The sequence below is a fragment of the Staurois parvus genome, unplaced genomic scaffold, assembly GCF_062004578.1.
Source record: "Staurois parvus isolate SC_StPar_1 unplaced genomic scaffold, SC_StPar_1.0 ptg000048l, whole genome shotgun sequence".
NCBI lineage: Eukaryota > Metazoa > Chordata > Amphibia > Anura > Ranidae > Staurois > Staurois parvus.
Window position 1 is genome coordinate 9,099,756 of NW_028317844.1, and position 19,279 is coordinate 9,119,034.

General features: G+C 41.0%; 1 protein-coding gene across 1 annotated transcript in view; it reads left to right on the plus strand.

Annotated features, from left to right (window-relative positions):
• Positions 1-19,279, plus strand: part of LOC149470342 (E3 ubiquitin-protein ligase HACE1-like) — a 44,419-nt gene that overhangs the window by 11,967 nt on the left and 13,173 nt on the right. Inside the window, exons 3-5 of the mRNA XM_089665392.1 lie at positions 2,853-2,949; positions 8,150-8,251; positions 8,739-8,845. Of these exons, the coding sequence (XP_089521518.1) occupies positions 2,853-2,949; positions 8,150-8,251; positions 8,739-8,845 (306 nt within the window). The remainder of the gene's footprint in view (positions 1-2,852; positions 2,950-8,149; positions 8,252-8,738; positions 8,846-19,279) is intronic.

Below are 19,279 nucleotides of genomic sequence, written 5' to 3' on the forward strand. Positions count from 1 at the left end.
CTGAAAGTGTTGAACTGTTTCTATAGCTCGTTAATGCAACTTACGAATTCCTGCGTCTAAAAGAGCGCTACTTTGTTTGTTTAACCCTCTGTATAACCTGTCTGCGGTGACAGTGCTATACAGACGATTATCTCAACCATCATAGTGTTATTGCTGATATTGCCGAATTTCCTCTTTCACTGTACAAAAAGGAAGTGGTGGCAGCGTGAAGGGTTAATTGCGTAATCAACCTGACCCAGTAACAATCGCATTCAGGCTGCCGGTACATCGATTTGTGGTCCATTAGCTGGAAAATCGTTGTGCAGGATGCAGCTGGGCATGGCATTGTTACGCATGTGACATCGCGGTTTCAGATTGGCAAGTCCTTCGGTCACGAGTTTGGTGAGAAGGTCTGGGGTCACAAGTTGCCTTTATCACAAGTTGCCTTTATTGAATTGAACAAATCAGAACCAAGCAAGGTACTAAAGAGAAGGAAAAGGTATGGCAGGCAGTAGAAATACAAGATTCATGGAATTCCAACGCTAAAGAACATACTAAGTTAGGGGTAGGCAACCTGCGGCTCTCTAGCTGTTGTGGAACTACATTTCCCATGAGACATTGCAAAATTGACAGTTACAGCTATGACTTGCAGAGGAATGATGGAACTTGTAGTCCTGCAACAGCTGGAGAGCTGCAGGTTGCCTAACCCTTTACTAAGACAACTGGTCAATCTGAGTGAATGGAGGGGGCAGAGAAAAAGGGGGAAGAGGCGGAAAACACCCAAGGGGGGGGGGGGGGGGGTTGGGATGACACACATACACTTTACATTTCTTTCAGTTACTATATTTCTGTGTTATCCATTTTTAAAACCATTTCAGGTGTGCTCTAAGCCACAGTCTTGTTTAGTAGTAGTATGATCCAGCTGCTCAGAGGCATGTCTGTCAACCTATGGCTTCCCAGATGTGCATGTATGGCATGTAAGGATCCTTCCAATGCACTTGTCTGGGGGCTAACAACAGTGATTAAACAAGGTTTGTACATCCTTTAGATTTTAAGCTCCATTAGCAGGGCCCTCACATTCCTTCTGTACTGAAATGTATTGTAATTGTACTTTCTCCCTTATATTGTAAAGTGCTGCGCAAACTGTTGGCACTATATAAATCCTGTATAATAATACATCTGTCCAATCAATTGTCACGCTGATGGGTGTCTGCCGATACCATAGACAACTGAAAATGGACAAATAGGCCAATTGTTATCTCATATCTATTGATAACGTAAGTTCTTGTTGCAGTAAATATTTCTGGGTTCAGTTTTGTCTAAATACTATAAAAATGGTGGTAATTTAAAGGCAGGACTGAAAATTGGTGATAAGCACCAATGAGTACAGGTTTGAGCTCTCACCCCAAATATGCATGGAGTTTGCGTCTTTTATTTTCCTCTATTTACGTAGGTTTACAAAGGTTGCACTGATCACATGAGTGCAGGTGTTGGATTTTAAGAACATTATTGTTTTATGACGTTGCTAGGCAGATCACAGATCACTGGTGGCGAACAAAAGACTGTTTATGCAACATATGGACAATATTAGATTTATGCCGTATTGGACATTATATTTTTGTATTAATTTGGCACAGCAGCTGATCTTTAGTGTTTTATATTATTTGAATGGAAATACCCTCAGCACTAAAAGTGTATTTAGCACACTTTCTCTTAAAAGGAGTAGCTATACAATATTGGAGGATGCTCATTTGATGGTTAGGAGAAATATGCAGGCTGGCATTGCTGACATTCCCCAGGAAACAGTAAATGTTCGGCTGTTAAGCTGACATCCTGCTTTCTTCACTGACCTAGAACAACTATGCAGATAAGGAAATCTGACATCCCTCGCTGCATAGTTGTTCTTGGTCATAAAGTATTGAAACCATAGGATCTGAATGACAGCTAGGCAACTAGTATTTTCAGAAGACCGTCAGCAGCTCCCTTCATGGTTGTAACTTTTCTGCATGGAAAGATGGTAGCTCTTAGGGCTTATTCACACTATGTGCAGTGACACATGTTTAATTGCATAGAAAAATGTCTGTCACTGCAGTGGCACACAGGAAACAATTGTTTCCTATGTGTTTTATTCACACCCTGCAATGAGGACATACTGCATTTTATCACAGTGTGCCAAATCACAAAGCTGCTGTACATTGCCATGAATGAAGTATACGTTTTTGTACATTTCAAATAAAGTTTGTACGAAAAAAAAAGGGAGCCATGTGATGTGCTGAATCGTGCACCACACTGCCCCCTACCGCAACCAGAGCAGTGAATCGCTCTGCCAGCTCTGGGTTTGTGTGTGAATACAGCCTTATGGTGGGGTAAAAGTAAACAAAGAACAGTGCTGCTACTTTATCATGCTGGTCTTTTTTCCATACAACATGGCACCTTATTATTTCATTGTAGCCTAGCTACAGAACTACTCTGCAGTATTATAATCTACTATACACACTACCATCTTAATAATTATAAAAGTTATAAAGCCATTCTTCCTATTATAATAATAAAATATACAATGATGGAACCTTAGACTTTGCCTGTCTCACTACTGTGGGTGAGACCTTTAGTGTTTTGTTCTATTTTGAAAGATGATATTCATACATTGTCTTTCATATTACATATTGTACCTCTGAAGGGAAATGACAGTAAATGTGTTTTTGTAGGAGATAAGATTACTTGAAATTAATTTCTTCAGCAGCAAAGCTTGTAGCCAAAAGCAAATGCAATGAGAGATTGAATAAGATTTGATGTATTTTTGTTTGTATTACAATTAATATGCTATCAAGTCTACAGCTTGTAGCACAAATAATTACTTTTGTTTTCCTCAGTCACGGACTAAGAGATACAGCACAGATACTTCTGCTACATGGTGCTAAGTACTTGCCAGATAGAAACGGTGTTACACCATTGGATCTCTATGTCCAGGTATGTCTCATGACTTCTTTTGTTTTAGAAGATATGTGCAGGAACTATTACACCATGCACTTTTATATGAAATACTTCAGCTGTCAGTTATTACCAGCTCTGATTTGGCTGATACATACGTAAAGAGAAACTTGTAAATGAATGAGAGTCCCATAGGCGGGTATAACGTATGTCCAATAAATTCTCCTCCACCACTAGTGAGTAATATAAGAATTTGCCACTCTCCAGAAGGTGTAGACCCCCAGTTTTTGGTGGTCAAATCACGCTAGTTAATCGAATGGTGTATAGATTCCCAACTGCAGGCTCTCACGCAATGGATCTCTAAACTCCGCCACTTCTAGTAGCTCTCAAGGAACCTCAAATAAAAGTGAATTGCATAAAATTGTACTAAGTGTAGTATGTGATGCCACCAGGTGAAACATACATAGAAGCGTGATCCCGTCACTTCCGGGTCCCATACGACATCACGTCAAGTCCGCTAATGCGAGGCTTGGATCACACGTCGGCTATCTACAGTGAGGTGGTTATTCTCATTTTGGCTGTACAGACTGATGCCGGGACATAGGCACCATAATATGTGAGTGCAACTTATTCATTATGTGAAACATGGTTCTTAATAAATACTACACTTAGAACAATGTTATGCAATTTGCTATTTGAGTTTCCTTGAGAGCTACTAAAAGAAGGGGAGTTTGAAGATCCATCGCATGAGAGCCTGCAGTTGGGAATCCATACACCATTTGAATTATCTAGCATGATTTGACCACCAAAAATTAAGGGTCAACACCTTCTGGTGAGTGGAAAATTCTTATATTACTCACGGTGGAGAAGAATTTATTGGACCTATGTTATACCCACCTATGGGACTCTCATTCATTTACAAGTTTTTTGGACTTTAATAAATGAGTTTTCGGACTCTATCATACCCTGTATTTATATTATTGATACACATGGTGTTGGGAGAGCACTTTTATTTATATTTAATTTTGTGATTTCACATTCATGTCACAGTATATATAATTTATTGAGCAAGTGCCTATCTATATATGGTTTGCTGTTTAGAGTGTTTTTTCACTTAATAGGGGCAGCTGCCACCACTGCGTGAATATGGCAAAAAATCCAATTTCGTAATAGCACAAACTAAGTGTCATAGGCACCACGATATTGCTTTTTTGATTGACTTAAAGAGGAACGCCTATTGGGATGCCTGCCTTGACACGCACATAAACTTTAATGACATTCCAGTCTTATTCCGTAGGATTCAATATTGAGTTGGCCCACGCTTTGCAGCTAGAACAGCTTCAACTCTTCTAGGAAGGCTGTCCACAAGGTTTAGGATTGTGTCTATGGGAATGTTTGATCATTCTTTCAGAAGCGTATTTGTGAGGTCAGGCACTGATGAAGGCCTGGCTCGCAGTCTCCGCTCTAATTCATCCCAAAGGTGTTCTGTTAGGATGAGGTCAGGACTGTGCGGGCCAGTCAAGTTCCTCCACCCAAAACTCACTCATCCATGTCTTTACGCACCTTGCTTTGTGCACTGGTGCACAGTCATGTTGGAACAGCAAGGGGCCATCCCCAAACTGTTCCCACAAAGTTGGAGCATGAAATTGTCCAGAATGTCTTGGTGTACTGACACCTTAAGAGTTCCCTTCACTGGAACTAAGGGGCCAAGCCTGACCCCTGAAAAAGAACCCCACACCATAATGCCCCCTCTGCCAAACTTTACACTTGGCACAATGCAGTCAGGCAAGTACCGTTCTCCTGGCAACCACTAAACCCAGACACGTCCATTGTATTGCCATACAGAGAAGCGTGATTGGTCACTCCAGAGAATACATCTCCACTGCTTCAGCATGCATTGCCCCCACTCTGTCATTTTACGTGGCCTACCACTTCATGGCTGAGTTGCTGTTGTTCCCAGTTGCTTCCACTTTGTTATAATACCACTGTTTCTTTCTGTTATCTGTTTGCTGTGCTGTTGTGCTCTGTATATATATATATATACAGTCATGGCCGAAATTGTTGGCACCCTTGATATTTTTCCTGAAAATCAAGTATTTCACACAAAAAAGGTATTGCATTAACACATGTTTTGCTATACACATGTTTATTCCCTTTGTATGTATTGGAACAAATATGAAACAGAGGCAGAAAAGCAAATATGACATAATGTCACACAAAACCCCAAAAATGGGCTGGACAAAAGTATTGGCACCCTTAACTTAATATTTGGTTGCACACCCTTTGGAAAACATAACTGAAATCAGTCGCTTCCTATAACCATCAATAAGCTTCTGACACCTCTCACCCGGAATTTTGGACCACTCTTCCTTTGCAAACAGCTCCAGGTCTCTCTTATTGGAAGGACACCTTTTCCCAACAGCAATTTTAAGATCTCTCCACAGGTGTTCAATGGGATTTAGATCTGGGCTCATTGCTGGCCACTTCAGAACTCTCCAGCGCTTCTTTGCCATCCATTTCTGAGTGCTTTTTGACGTATGTTTGGGGTCATTGTCCTGCTGGAAGACCCAGGATCTTGGACGCAAACCCAGCTTTCTGACACTGGGCCCTACAGTGCGACCCAAAATCCTTTGGTAATCCTCAGATTTCATGATGCCTTGCACACAGTCAAGGCACCCAGTGCCAGAGGCAGCAAAACAACCCCAAAACATCATTGAACCTCCACCATATTTTACCGTAGGTACTGTGTTTTGTTCTTTGTAGGCCTCATTCCGTTTTCGGTAAACAGTAGAATGATGTGCTTTACCGAAAAGCTCTATCTTGGTCTCATCTGTCCACAAGACGTTTTCCCAGAAGGCTTTTGGCTTACTCAAGTACATTTTGGCAAACTGTAGTCTTGCTTTTTTATGTCTCTGTGTCAGCAGTGGGGTCCTCCTGGGTCTCCTGCCATAGCGTTTCATTTCATTTAAATGTCGACGGATAGTTCGCGCTGACACTGATGCTCCCTGAGCCTGCAGGACAGCTTGAATGTCTTTGGAACATGTTTGGGGCTGCTTATCCACCATCCGGACTATTCTGCGTTGCAATCTTTCATCAATTTTCCTCATCCGTCCACGACCAGGGAGATTAGCTACAGTGCCATGGGTTGCAAACTTCTTGATAATGTTGCGCACTGTGGACAAAGGCAAATCTAGTTCTCTGGAGATGGACTTGTAACCTTGAGATTGTTGATATTTTGCCACAATTTTGGTTCTCAGGTCCTCAGACAGTTCTCGTCTCCTCTTTCTGTTGTCCATGCTTAGTGTGGCACAGACAGACACACAATGCAAAGGTTAAGTGAACGTCTCTCCTTTTTATCTGCTTTCAGGTGTGATTTCTATATTGCCCACACCTGTTACTTGCCCCAGGTGAGTTTACAGGAGCATCACATGCTTGTAACATTCTTATTTATCCGCAGTTGTGAAAGGGTGCCAATACTTTTGTCCAGCCCATTTTTGGAGGTTTGTGTGACATTATGTCGAATTTGCTTTCTTTCCTCCCTTTTTTTGTTTTGTCCCAATACACACAAAGGGAATAAACATGTGTATAGCAAAACATGTGTTAATGCAATACGTTTCGTGAGAAATACATGATTTCCTGGAGAAATATCAAGGGTGCCAACAATTTCGGCCATGACTGTATATATATATATATATATATATATATATATATATATATATTGATTACATCTTCTTTCTGTAAATATTTTTACTGCACCCTTTCGGCCTTTTGGTAATAAATCTTACTTTCTAAAAGTGTTGAACTGTTTCTATAGCTCCTGAATGTAACTTACGAATCCCTGGCGCTGAAGAGTGCTACTATGAGTATTTAACCCTTTGTATAAGCGGTCTGTAGAGATAGCAGGATACTGACGGTTAACCAACCATCCTAGTGTATTGCTGAGTTTCCTCTTTCCCTGTATAAAAAGGAGGTGGTGGCAGTGTGAAGAATTAATTACGTAATTAACCTGACCCAGTAACAATCGCATTCAGGCTGCCAGTACGTCGATTGTGGTCCAATTAGCTGGAAAATCGGTGTGCAGGGTGCATCTGGGTGTGGCATTGTTACGCACATGACATCGCGGTTTTAGATTGGCTAGTCCTTCGGTCACAAGTTTGGTGAGAAGGGCTGGGGTCTGACGCCGCACCCGTCACAATGCCCATCTGCAGCTCTTCTCTTTCCTTACTTTTTGGTTTCATTGGCTTTGCTGAGGCAGCAGGAGCCATTGGCTCCCGCTGCTCTCACTTAGTGACAAAAGAGTGGGGGGTGGGGCCAATTCCCACTGTCTGTGTCAATAGACACAGACAGCGAGGCTCTGGAGCAATCCCACATGAGTGCCCCCATAGAAAGCGGCTTTCTATGGGGGCACTCGGTGGAAGGGAAGGAGCTAGGAGTGACGGCTGGGGAACTGAAAAGAGGAGATTCGGGGCCGCTCTGTGCAAAACCATTGCATAGAACAGGTAAGTATAAACCTGATTGTTATTTTTTAAAAAACAAAACACAACTTATTTTGGGTGACACACATCTTGCAATGTGGATTGCATAGCGATGTATTGGGCGGAAATCGTGGCAGAACCACACCGCGTCTTCAGGTGCCATTAAAATGAATGGTACCTGAAGAAGTGGTTCTGTGATTTGTCATTTAACCTGAGCGTTTTTGAAAACACCAATTTGTGTACATTCCTTAAGGACTTTATGACTCAGTTTGTCATGTATTTGCCAGATTCTTATGCTACTATCCCCCTCTAGAGGCCACCATTAGTATAGCGTTATTCCTCCACTAAGTTGTTGGTCTGCATCTGTAAAGGTAAAAATATTGTTGTAACCAATAATACATTTAGAGCACACATATGTAGAAATGCAAAGTAGTTTCTTCAGTATTCCTTCAATTTGATTTTGAAGTAAAAGGAGTATGTTTTAAGTAAAAGGAAATGGGTCCCTAATCTGTAGTTAAGTTGTCATGTTTATTTGCAGTTGATTGTAATATGATCTACACTGAGACTGCCTTGATAAGTTCCCATCTAAATGTTTTAACATTAGTTTGCGTTAATGTGTGCCTTTTTAACACATGCCAACTACTGACAGTGAAACAATATTTTATACTCTGCCTCTATACACTTATTGCAGTGCAATTGAATTGAATACACAGGATTTCATTCTCTTGTCTTCTGTGTGTTTGTTTTTTGTTTTTTTCTCCAAGGGTGGCTATGGTGAAACTTGTGATGTGCTTATACAGCATCACCCCAGACTATTCCAGACATTAATACAGATGACTCAGAATGAAGATATTCGGGAGAATATGGTAATACGTGTTAACATTCTCATTGCATGTTTCTTTTTCCTCTCTGTTTCTGTTCAAACCTTATTCCTAACTGGATGTTTGAGTTGGAAGTGTTCATTGCTGTTGAAATTTGACCAGTATTTAGTAACCTCAAGCAACCAGGGAGCAGTAATACTTTGCTGTCCTAAAGTTCTAAACCGCAGTCTTGTTGCTTTAGTTTACCACTTTTTGTGCTAATTAAAATTTTTGGGTTTTGCCTTGTTAAATAAAGTTTATCTATCATTTTTCATTAATATACAATGGTCCTAAATGATCGTTATGTTTTTTTCCCCAAACTATTGTTATTATATCTATTGTAATTTTTAAAATTTTATTAGCAAAGGTCACATACTTTTTAGTGTGCTTGATATTAGATTTTGCCTATGTCTTTTATTAATTATAAAAAGTGATATCAAAGTGAGTGTATTTTTTGGTTATTATATTTCCTAATTTGTATATTTGTATGTAGTTATGGCAAGTCCTGGAACATTTATCCCAGCAAAATGAAAGCCAGTACCATAAAGTACTAACAAGTCTTGCAGAGGTTGCTACTACAAATGGCCACAAACTCCTAAGGTAATGTTTTTATTGGACACTGAGTGTGCACAAATGTTGATTTATACTGGCCACTGGAAAACTGCAGGAACAAATAATGATTCTACTGTACCTTGTCTGTTAGAGTGTGTTTTTTTGTGTGTTTTTTTTGTTTGTTTGCTGCTGTTAAAATTTTACCGTGAACAAATGAAGGAAGTGTGAGGGGTGCCATTTCTGGTCTTCTTTTGCAATGATAGTCACCTGGCAGTGTCTGACTTAAAGTGTATCTAAGTGTAAAATCATATATTTATTTCCATATTCTATGTTAATTATTTCTAGCCTACTCCTAATAATCTGAACAATCTTGAACTTTGTAAACTTATTTTGTGTCCCACACATTTACTTCTTTGAATTGTGTGATACGTATTCACTATGCCCTGTGAGTAGGCACTGTTGTGTCACACATTTCACAGAGCCTGCCTTCTTAGCTACATTGGTGCTCAGAGGAGCAGTTTCAAGAGGCGGAGTCAGTACAGGAATTACTAATTGACATAAGAGATCACCACAATGAGATATGTAGTCCTGAGAATTTGAAAATAAACAGCAGAGGAGAAGCTGAAAAACATGAAGGGAAGCCAGAAAGTTGTGGAAAGAGATGCCCAGCAGACAGGCAGCATTTAGTAAGCTTATATTAGATTGTCAAAATTAACGATTGTTTGTATTACTATTAGCCCCAACTCACACCTGAACATCCCATAGTTGCCAACATTTCAAAAACATTTTTAGGGACACCTTTTTTCTGTGTGTCCAGAAAGCCATGGTGGGCGGAGCATGTAATTTAATTATGGGTGGGGCATTTGTTTAAAATGGGCGTGGTTCTACCACAAGCATATTATTAACATATTAATTTATTTGTTATAGCGCTTACAATTTATGCAGTAAATACATACACTATGTAACATTTAACTTAAAAAAAACTGTATATACAGGAAGATTTATAAGAATAAGGACAGAAACATAGTTATTTTTCCCTGAAAATATATGTGTTAGAAATAGCTGCGCAAATATTGTGCAGCACAAAAAAAATTTGCAACAGCAATCATTTTATTCTATGGGGCCTCTGCTTTCAGAAAACCTATTACGCTTGGGGGCTCCAAGTAATTTTCTACCAAAAAATTCAGATTTAAACTTGTGTATGAAACATTTAAAAATTGCACCAGACAGACTTAAAGTGGAGTTCGACCCAAAAGGGAAAGTTCCGCTTTAAAGATTGGCCTCCCGCTCCCCATTAACGATTGGCACCTTTGGGGATCGGGGGGGGGACAGGTACTCGAATTTGACAGGTACCCACTCCCATTTCCGCTGCGATCGCCTAGGTGATCAGAAACGGAAGATGTCCTCCTGCTCTCCCTCCCCGAAGTCTTGTGGGACACGTGACAGGTCCCAGAAGACAACAAAGCCATTCAGGAAGTGCAGCGCTACTAGCGCATGCGCAGTGGGCACCCGGCTGTGAAGCCACAAGCTGTCACAGTCGTGTTACCACACTGAAGATGCTGATGCCTGGAATACAGGCTGGCAGGGGCAACGCGGGATCGTGGGATAGGTGAGTGGCTGTTTTTTAAAAGTCAGCAGCTACAGTTTTTGTAACTGCTGACCTTAATTTTTTTGTGAGTGAGTGGAACTCCGCTTTAAGTGATTAAGAGTTAACAACTGGTTAAACAGTTGTAAGACTGAACTATCTCCTTCTCTCAGAAAAAATGATATATACTTGTGAGCTACTATGGTTAATAGTGACTGTGATAATCAATAAATTTCATAAATAAACACACCTGTGGTTCGCTGGCACTCACACCAACTCATTATATAGTGCTTTGTGACTCAAAATAATACATAATAGTGCCGCGCTCCCATACAAATTCCCTTGAAATATCCTCTCCTGCAGCAGGCAGTCACTGACACAGGGGAGCTGGAGCTGCAGGATCACGTGACTGGAGTGGATTAAAAATAGATACCCTCTGAGATATATCAGAGAGAGGCTAGGAGAGGAGGAAGGAGACCCCTGGAGGGGAAAAGGGAGATATCCATTTCCTTTACACAGCATATTTACTGATTGGAGAGACCCCAGGTGGAATAAAACCAAACTACTATTGTCCATTTAATATTTGGAGGAATTTCATACAGGAGGAATATGGTCTCATCAGTCCTATGAGGACAAAAAGCGATTTTTGCCTATAATCTTAGGCAAAACATAAGGTGAGCGCATACTAAGATCACACTGCACTTGGATTTTGGGAGTGGCATTCCTTATTTTGAATATAATCGGGAGAGGACTTTGTGTTTATTCATATATTTATATATTGACTTTGATACACTGATATTGATTTCAGAATTCAAAAAGGTTAATCAGCACAGTTACCTATTAATATAGGGTGTTGTATGGGTTATATATCAGAATTTTGATTTATATATAATTTTTGGTAATAATATCACAAGGTATTTCAAGGGAATTTGTATGGGAGCGCGGCACTATTATGTATTATTTTATCTCCTTCTCTCATTTTCTCTTTCCTTCTCTCTCATTCCTTCTTTCTCTCTTTCTCATTCTCTCTCTTTCCTCTCTCTTATTCTGTCTTTCCTCACTCTCTTATTCTCTTTTCTTCTCTCTCTCTCCTTCTCTCTCTCATTCTCTCTTTCCTTCTCTCTCTTCACTCTCTCTTTTCACTCTCTCTCTCTCTTTCCTTCTTTCTTTCATTCCCTCTCTCTCGCATTCTCTCTTCCCTTCTCTCTCTCTTTTCACTCTTCCTCTCTTTCCTTCTTTCTCTCATTCCCTCTCTTGCATTCTCTCTTCCCTTCTCTCTTTTCACTCTCTCTCATTCTCTCTTTTCTTCTCTCTCTCTCTCTCTCTCAATCTCTCTCTCATTCTCTCTTTCCTTTCTCTCTCTTATTCTCTCTTTCATTCGCTCTCTCATTCCCTCTCTCTCTTTCTCTCTTTCCTTCTCTCTCTCTTTTCACTCTCTCACTCATTCCCTCTCTCTCTCATTCTCTCTTCCCTTCTCTCTCTCATTCTCGCTTTCCTTCTCTCTCTCTCGTTCTCTCTTTCATGCTCTCTCTCTTTTCACTCTCTCGTTCTCTTTTCCTTCTCTCTCAATCTCTCTCTTCTCTTTCTCTCATTCTCTCTTTCCTTTCTCTCTCTAATTCTTTCTTCCCTTCTTTCTCTCACTCTTTCTTTCCTTCTCTCTCTCTTTTCACTCTCTCTCATTCTCTCTTTCCGTCTCTCTCTCTCTTTCCTTCTCTCTCTTATTCTCTCGCTTTCTCGCTCTCTCTCGCACTCATCCCTCTCTCATTCTCTCTTCCCTTCTCTCTCTCTCCTTTCACTCTCTCTCATTCACTCTTTCCTTCTCTCTCTTTTCTTCTCTCTCTCTCAATCTCTCTTTCCCTCTCTCTCTCTTAATCTCCCTCTTTTCTCTCTCTCTCATTCTCTCTTTCCGTCTCTCTCTTTCTCTCTCACTTTCCTTCACTCTCTTGCTTTCTCTCTCACTTTCCTTCTCTCTCTCTCATTCTCTCTTCCCTTCTCTCTCTTTTCACTCTCTCACATTCTCTCTTTCCTTCTCTCTCTCTCAGTCTCTCTTTCCTATCTATGATGTAAAAGTTAATACTGCTTTATTGTTAGCAATGGCCACATTAACACGTCTTTTAACTAGCAAGACAGAGAATACAAAGCCTGTGGGGGGATTTCGTGACTGCCCTTCACTGTGACTAGACTGATCGAGCAAACTTAGTGTCTCCTGAAAAGCTGCAACTCCATCCTGTTCTGGATATGATATGACAGGGCAGGTGAGGAGGGAATTGAGCAGATAAAAGCAACAATGGTTCTACTCACAAGCTGTAGATGAGGCGAGCACTGCAGTGGAGCAGAATAGTCCATGCTGGGGCTCCGGGCAAGCATGTCAGGAGGAAGAAAATACTGCGGGAATGCTACACTGACTCTGATTGGACCGGCCTCCCACTGACGTCACCGATGGAGCCTGCATATAACAGGTCAGTAGCATCCGCATCTCCACCCACTCATACAGCATAGCCAATAAGGAGGAGGCAGGATCCTCCTACACGGTGTTCCCTTCAGTCCTCCACCACAGAGCCAGGCTAATGAAAGTTACTGCTGGTGGAAGGGGAGGAGATTTGTCCTGATCTCTGTCTATCTACATGAGCAGTTACATGACATGATGTAGTAAATATAATGTAGTAAATATAATAGTGTACTCCGATGTGAAGGCACACAGCTGCAGCACGTAATGGCACTAAAAAGGCTGGTGTCAGTGAGATGGTCTGATTTCCGGGACTCTGGCTGGGAAAAGGGCCAGGACATTTTATTTATATCCGTGAGTTTCCCAGGTAATCCGTGACTGGTGGCAACTATGAAATCCTTTCTTTCAAATTGCTCCAGTTTAAACTTTTACACTCAGTCACTCTACACCCCACTCTTGAAAAAGTACAAGCTTTTTTTTCAAGCATAGGTATCCTTTTATCAAGCAGCAGTAAATGACCTCTGCTCAGTTCTCCGGCATTCTCAGAGGAGAGAGTTCTCTTCTGAATGCCTTTTTATGATGCGGCGTAGATTGCTTCTTCGAATGAAGAGAGAAGTGATCTACAAACGCTTTGATTGCTGGAAAATGGCTGCTGCTCTATAATCTCGTGAGATTACAGTAAGAGATCAGTCAAACACAGTTTACTAAGCAGCGGTAAATTATCAATTATCGCTGCTTCGTTTGCGGTTCCTCCAATTCTCCACCTCTGGGCTGGAGAATCTGGTGGGAGAACACAGATCGCCAGTGAAGGGCTGACATCGCTCCTTCATACACTGGCAGTCTGTGTGCTGAGATGATCAGCGGAGAACATGTTCTCTGCTGATCATCTCTGTTTCCTAAACCACTAATGATCTGAGATCAACAACGATCCTTAGGATCACCGCTGATCTCTTTTTCATAAAAGGACACCATAGTCAAATGTTTTTGGCTCCGTAGACTTTAGTAGGAATGTCTGTAAACACAATAGTTTTTGTATGTTTTTACATCTGGAAAATGCCTCTCATCATATAGTACTGCTCTCCTCCCCTTGCCTTGTCCAGGGAACAAACTCTTGAAGCTGATACGCTGTGACAGATGTGGATCACTGGTACAGATGTGGAATTTACACTGGTATGCCGTGACACATGTGGATCACTGGTACAGAGTGACAGATGTTGATCACTGTTACTGTGTGACAGATGTGGATCATTGGTACTGTGACAGATGTGGATCATTGGTGCACTGACAGCTGTGTGGGGAACACCATGTGGGTGATCAGTGTGTGTGTGGCAAAATTGTTTGGCAGCTTATAGAACCGCTGTTCGAGAAGAGTTACCATTTGTATGTAGATAATTTCTACACAAGTCTCCCATTATTCCACCATCTCTATTTGAAGAAAACTGTGGCCTGTGGGACAGCACGGGCCAACTGCAAGGGCTTCCCACAATGATTGGTCACTACAAAATTAAAACAGGGTGAAACAGCCAGTTTGCGAAATGAAGAGATCCTAGCTCTATAGTGGAAAGAAAAAAGAGATGTCTATATCCTTTATCGAATTCATAATGACACCTCGTTGGAACTTCAAACAATACAAGATCCCGTCCAGAAACCAGGATGTGTATATGACTATAAACAGTTCATGGGGAGGGTGGACATGAATGACCAGATGTTACAGCAGTACTTAGCCACCAGGAGATCAATCTATTGGTATTAAAAGTTTGCCATCTTCTTGTTTCAGTTAGCCCTGTACAATTTGTATGTCATCTTTTCTAAGTGCACACAAAGATCCCTAACCTACCTGAAGTCTCAAGAGGATATTGTTACAGTCGTTCTCTATACTCATGGCAATGCCCCTGAAAAATTCACTCTGATTTATTGACCAGACTCCATGAGAGGCATTTTTCTCAATATCCTCTCTCTTACTCAAACAAGCCACAAGCCTCCCAAAAAATGTTGTGTATGTTCCAGTAACAAAACTCTCCGTGACACCCGATACTATTGCCAATGTCCTTCCCAGCCAGGACTCTGTATTGGAGAGTGCTTCCAGATCTATTAAACATCACTACACTATTAGTCAAGATATTTTTCCAGTTTCCACTATCTGCTATTTCCCTGTATGACCTGAACTGTTTATCAACAATGCCTCAGCTTACCGCCTGTAATGATCTTGGACTGTTTATTGACAATGCCTCTGCTTGCTGCTTGAACTATCAACCATGTTTCTGCCTTCCACGTGAATTGACCTTGGCCTGTTAATCAACCATGCTTTTTGCCTGCCTCCTGAACTGATCTTATGCCTTGCCACTGTATTAGTTGGATTCAAGGCAACACAGGGATCTCATGTATGTGAGGGGCTCCAGAATAGATTTTCCGAGTGGAGAAAACAAAGTTTTTGGTTTTCTCCAGATTTTGTTATTCCTGGAAAAGGGTCTGTCAGTCTGGAGGCTTTGAAGAGATTAGGTGGGATGAAGCCTCTACCTCTGTGCCCAGTTCTTACCTGACCAAGGCCCTAAGCCTTATATTTCTGCCTGCTGCTGACTTACTGCCATCATGCCTCTGCCTGCTGCATGAACTGACCACACCTCTGTCTGCTACCTGTACTATGGACCGTATTCCTGCCTACTACCAGGTCTGATATTTTGACTGTGCTGACCATGTCTCTGCCTGGACAACTCATTTGACTGTTGCTGACAACTTGTCTTCCTGCTTCCTGGACCAATGCTTTGGCTGTGCTGGCAAAATCTCTGCCCGCTGCCTGTAGTGACTATGGACAGTATTCTTTCCTGCTGTCTGGGCAATTTCTTTTACTGTCACTGACCACATCGCTGCTTGCTGCCTGGACCTATGCTCTCCTTTGTGGACAACTGCACTACTAAAACCACAGGTAATTTTTTTGTTTACCCTTTGCTTAGCAGAATGTATTTGTAGGGTGTAATTCTTGGTATGTACATGCTATATGTTAGAAGCCTGAAGGTGCTACTTGGATGTTGGGCCTTTGGATGTGGCCAGGCTGTGGAAAAGTCTTACATATGTGGTATCCCCATACTCAGGAGAAGTAACATAATGTATTGAGTGGTGAAATTTTTGATGTGTACATGCTATGTGTTAGAAATATCGTATAAATGGACAACTTTGTGTAAAAAAAATATTTTAAATTTCTTTCAACGTTTTCCGAAAACTTGTGGAAAAAAATGACATGTTCAAAAGACTCATTATGCCTCATAGAATATACATTGGAGTGTTTGCTTTCCAAAATGGGGTCAGTTTGTGGGTAATTCCATTGTCCTGGTGCTCCAGGGCCTTCAAAAATGTGATAGGCAATCAGGAAATTAGATGTGTAATTTATGCCTCCAGAACGCCTCTAGGTACTACTTGGATGCTGGGCCTCTGTATGTGGCCAGACTGTGGAAAAGTCTTACACATGTGGTATCCCCATACTCAGGAGGAGCAGCAGAATGTGCGTTGCGGTGAAGTTGTGAGTATGCATATGCTGTGTGAGAGGAATAACCTGTTAATATAACAATTGTGAGGACAAAAAACACATTTTATTTACTTTCTTCATTTTCCAAAGAATTGTGGGAAAAAATTACAGGTTAAAAATCTCACCACGAGTCTTATCTTGTAATGTCTACTTTTACAAAAAGGGGTAATTTGGGGGTATTTGTACTGTCCTTGCTTGTTAGTGCCTCAAGAAATGAGATAGGCCATCAGTACATCAGGTTTTATCTGGTGTGATCAATCTTCAGTGATTTGTACCATAGTTTGTAGACTCTATAATTTTCACACAGACCAAATAATATACACCAATTGGGATTATTTTTACCAAAGCAATGTAGCAGTATATATTTTGGCTCAAATTTATGAAGAAAAATTACTTATTTGCAAAACTGTATAACAGAAACTAAGAAAAATGTGTTTTATTTTTCAAATTTTTCTGTCTTTTTTAATTTATAGCGCACAAAATAAAAAACCCAGTGCTAATTAACAGAAAGTTCTATTTGTGTGAACAAATATTTCATTTGGGTACAGTGTTGCAGGATTTATCATTCAAAGTGTGAGAGCGCTGAAAGCTGAAAATTGAAGACAGTACGATTAGTACACTTTCTTTTAGGTCTGAGGAATTGACTCTTAGGCACAGACCTGAGCCAAGAGGAATGGTGGAAACTCTTAGAACCAATGAAACCATATTAGAAGCTAGCTGGTTAAAATCACAGTTTCTAGAAAAAGGTTATGATCCCAATGTACTAGAAGAAGCCTTTAGGGAAGCTGATGCTAAAAATAGAGCAGATTTATTAACATCTGAATTGAAAGATGATTCTAATGAGTCATTTAAAACGGTGTTCGTTACTTCTTATTCTACCCAACATTAACAATATTTTAGGAAGCATTAGCAGGAACTGCAGAATAACATTTTGGGTCCCATACTTCTGGAGGTTCCTCCTGTTATATTCAGAGGGACAACCCCCGTTGAGATTATTCGTAGCTCCCAGTGTTATAGCTCCTCCTAGGAAACATTCTCTGTTTCATGAGCTTTAGGGCTATTTCCCTTGCAGGAGGTGTACTGTGTGTAAACATAATATACAGTTGCAAGAAAAAGTATGTGAACCCCTTGGGATTACGTGGAGTTTTGCATGAATTGGGCATAAAATGTGCTCTGAACGTCATCTAAGTCACAACAATAGAAGAACACAGTCTGCTGAACATAATACTACACAAACATTAGATGTTGCCATGGTTTAACTGCACATAACATGTAAACATTCACAGTGCAGGGAGGAAAAAGTATGTGAACCTTTGGACTTAATAACTGGTTGACCCTCCTTTGGCAGCAATAACCTCAACCAAACGTTTCCTGTAGTTGCAGATCAGACCTGCACAACGATCTGGAGTAATTTTGGACCACTCTTTTTCACAAAACTGTTTCAGTGTAGCAATATTCTTGGGATGTCTGGTGTGAATCGCTCTCTTAAGGTCATGCCACAGCATTTCAATCGGGTTGAGGTCAGGACTCTGACTGGGCCACTCCAGAAGGCGTATTCTGTGCTGTTGCAGCCATTGTTTTGTTGAATTACTTGTATGCTTTGGGTCATTGTCCTGTTGCATCACCCATCCTCTGCGGAGCTTCAGTTGGCGGACAGATGGTCGTACGTTTTCCTGCAGAATGTCTTGATAAACTCTGGAATTCATTTTCCCTCAATGACAACAATCCGTCCAGGCCCTGAGGCAGCAAAGCAGCCCCAAACCATGATGCTCCCTCTGCCATGTTTTACAGTGGGGATGAGGTTTTGATGTTGGTGTGCTGTGCCTTTTTTTCTCCACACATAGTGTTGTGTGTTCTTCTCAAACAACTCAATCTTCGTTTCATCTGTCCACAGTATATTTTGCCAGTAGTGCTGTGGAACATCCAGGTGCTCTTTTGCAAACTTCAAACATGCTGCAATATTCTTTTTGGACAGCAATGGCTTCCTCCGTGGTGTCCTCTCATGTACTCCATTCTTGTTTAATGTTTTCCTTATTGTAGATGTGTCAACAAAAATGTTAGCATGTGCCAGAGATTTCTGTAGGTCTTTAGCTGACACTCTGGGATTCTTCTTTACCTCATGCAGCATTCTGCACTGTGCTCTTGCAGTCATTTGTACAGGACGACCGCGCCTAGGGAGAGTAGCAACAGTGCTAAACTTTCTCCATTTGTAGACAGTCTGTCTTACCGTGGACACATGAACATCAAGGCTTTTGGAGATACTTTTGTAACCCTTTCCAGCTTCATGCAAGTCAACTATTCTTGATCGTAGGTCTTCTGAGAGCTCTTTTCTGCGAGGCATGGTTCACATCAGACAGTGCTTCTTGAAACCAATAAACCCAAAACAGGTGTGTGTTTTTTAAGGGCAGGACAGCTGTCAGCAACACATCCAATATCATCACACTGATTGGAGTCAAGGTTGGCTCACTCCTGGCTCCAATTAGCTCTGGGAGAAGTCATTAAGCTAGGGCTTCACATACTTTTTCCTCCCTGCACTGTGAATGTTTACATGTTATGTGCAATTAAACCATGGCAACATCTTATGTTTGTGTAGTATTATGTTCAGCAGACTGTGTTCTTCTATTGTTGTGACTTAGATGACGTTCAGAGCACATTTTATGCCCAATTCATGCACAACTCCACGTAATCCCAAGGGGTTCACATACTTTTTCTTGCAACTGTATGTAAGAATAGGAAAATGGAGACCTTTCATTCCATGGTAACCAATAAATCGTATAAGGTTAAGAAATGTATTACTTGCACCACAAAGAATGTGATATATTTAATTCAATGTCCATGCGGGTTTCAATATGTAGTAACCACTATTAGGACACTACAGACCGGGTTAAAAGAACATATTGCCAATATTAAGAAAGGTTTTCCTAATCATAG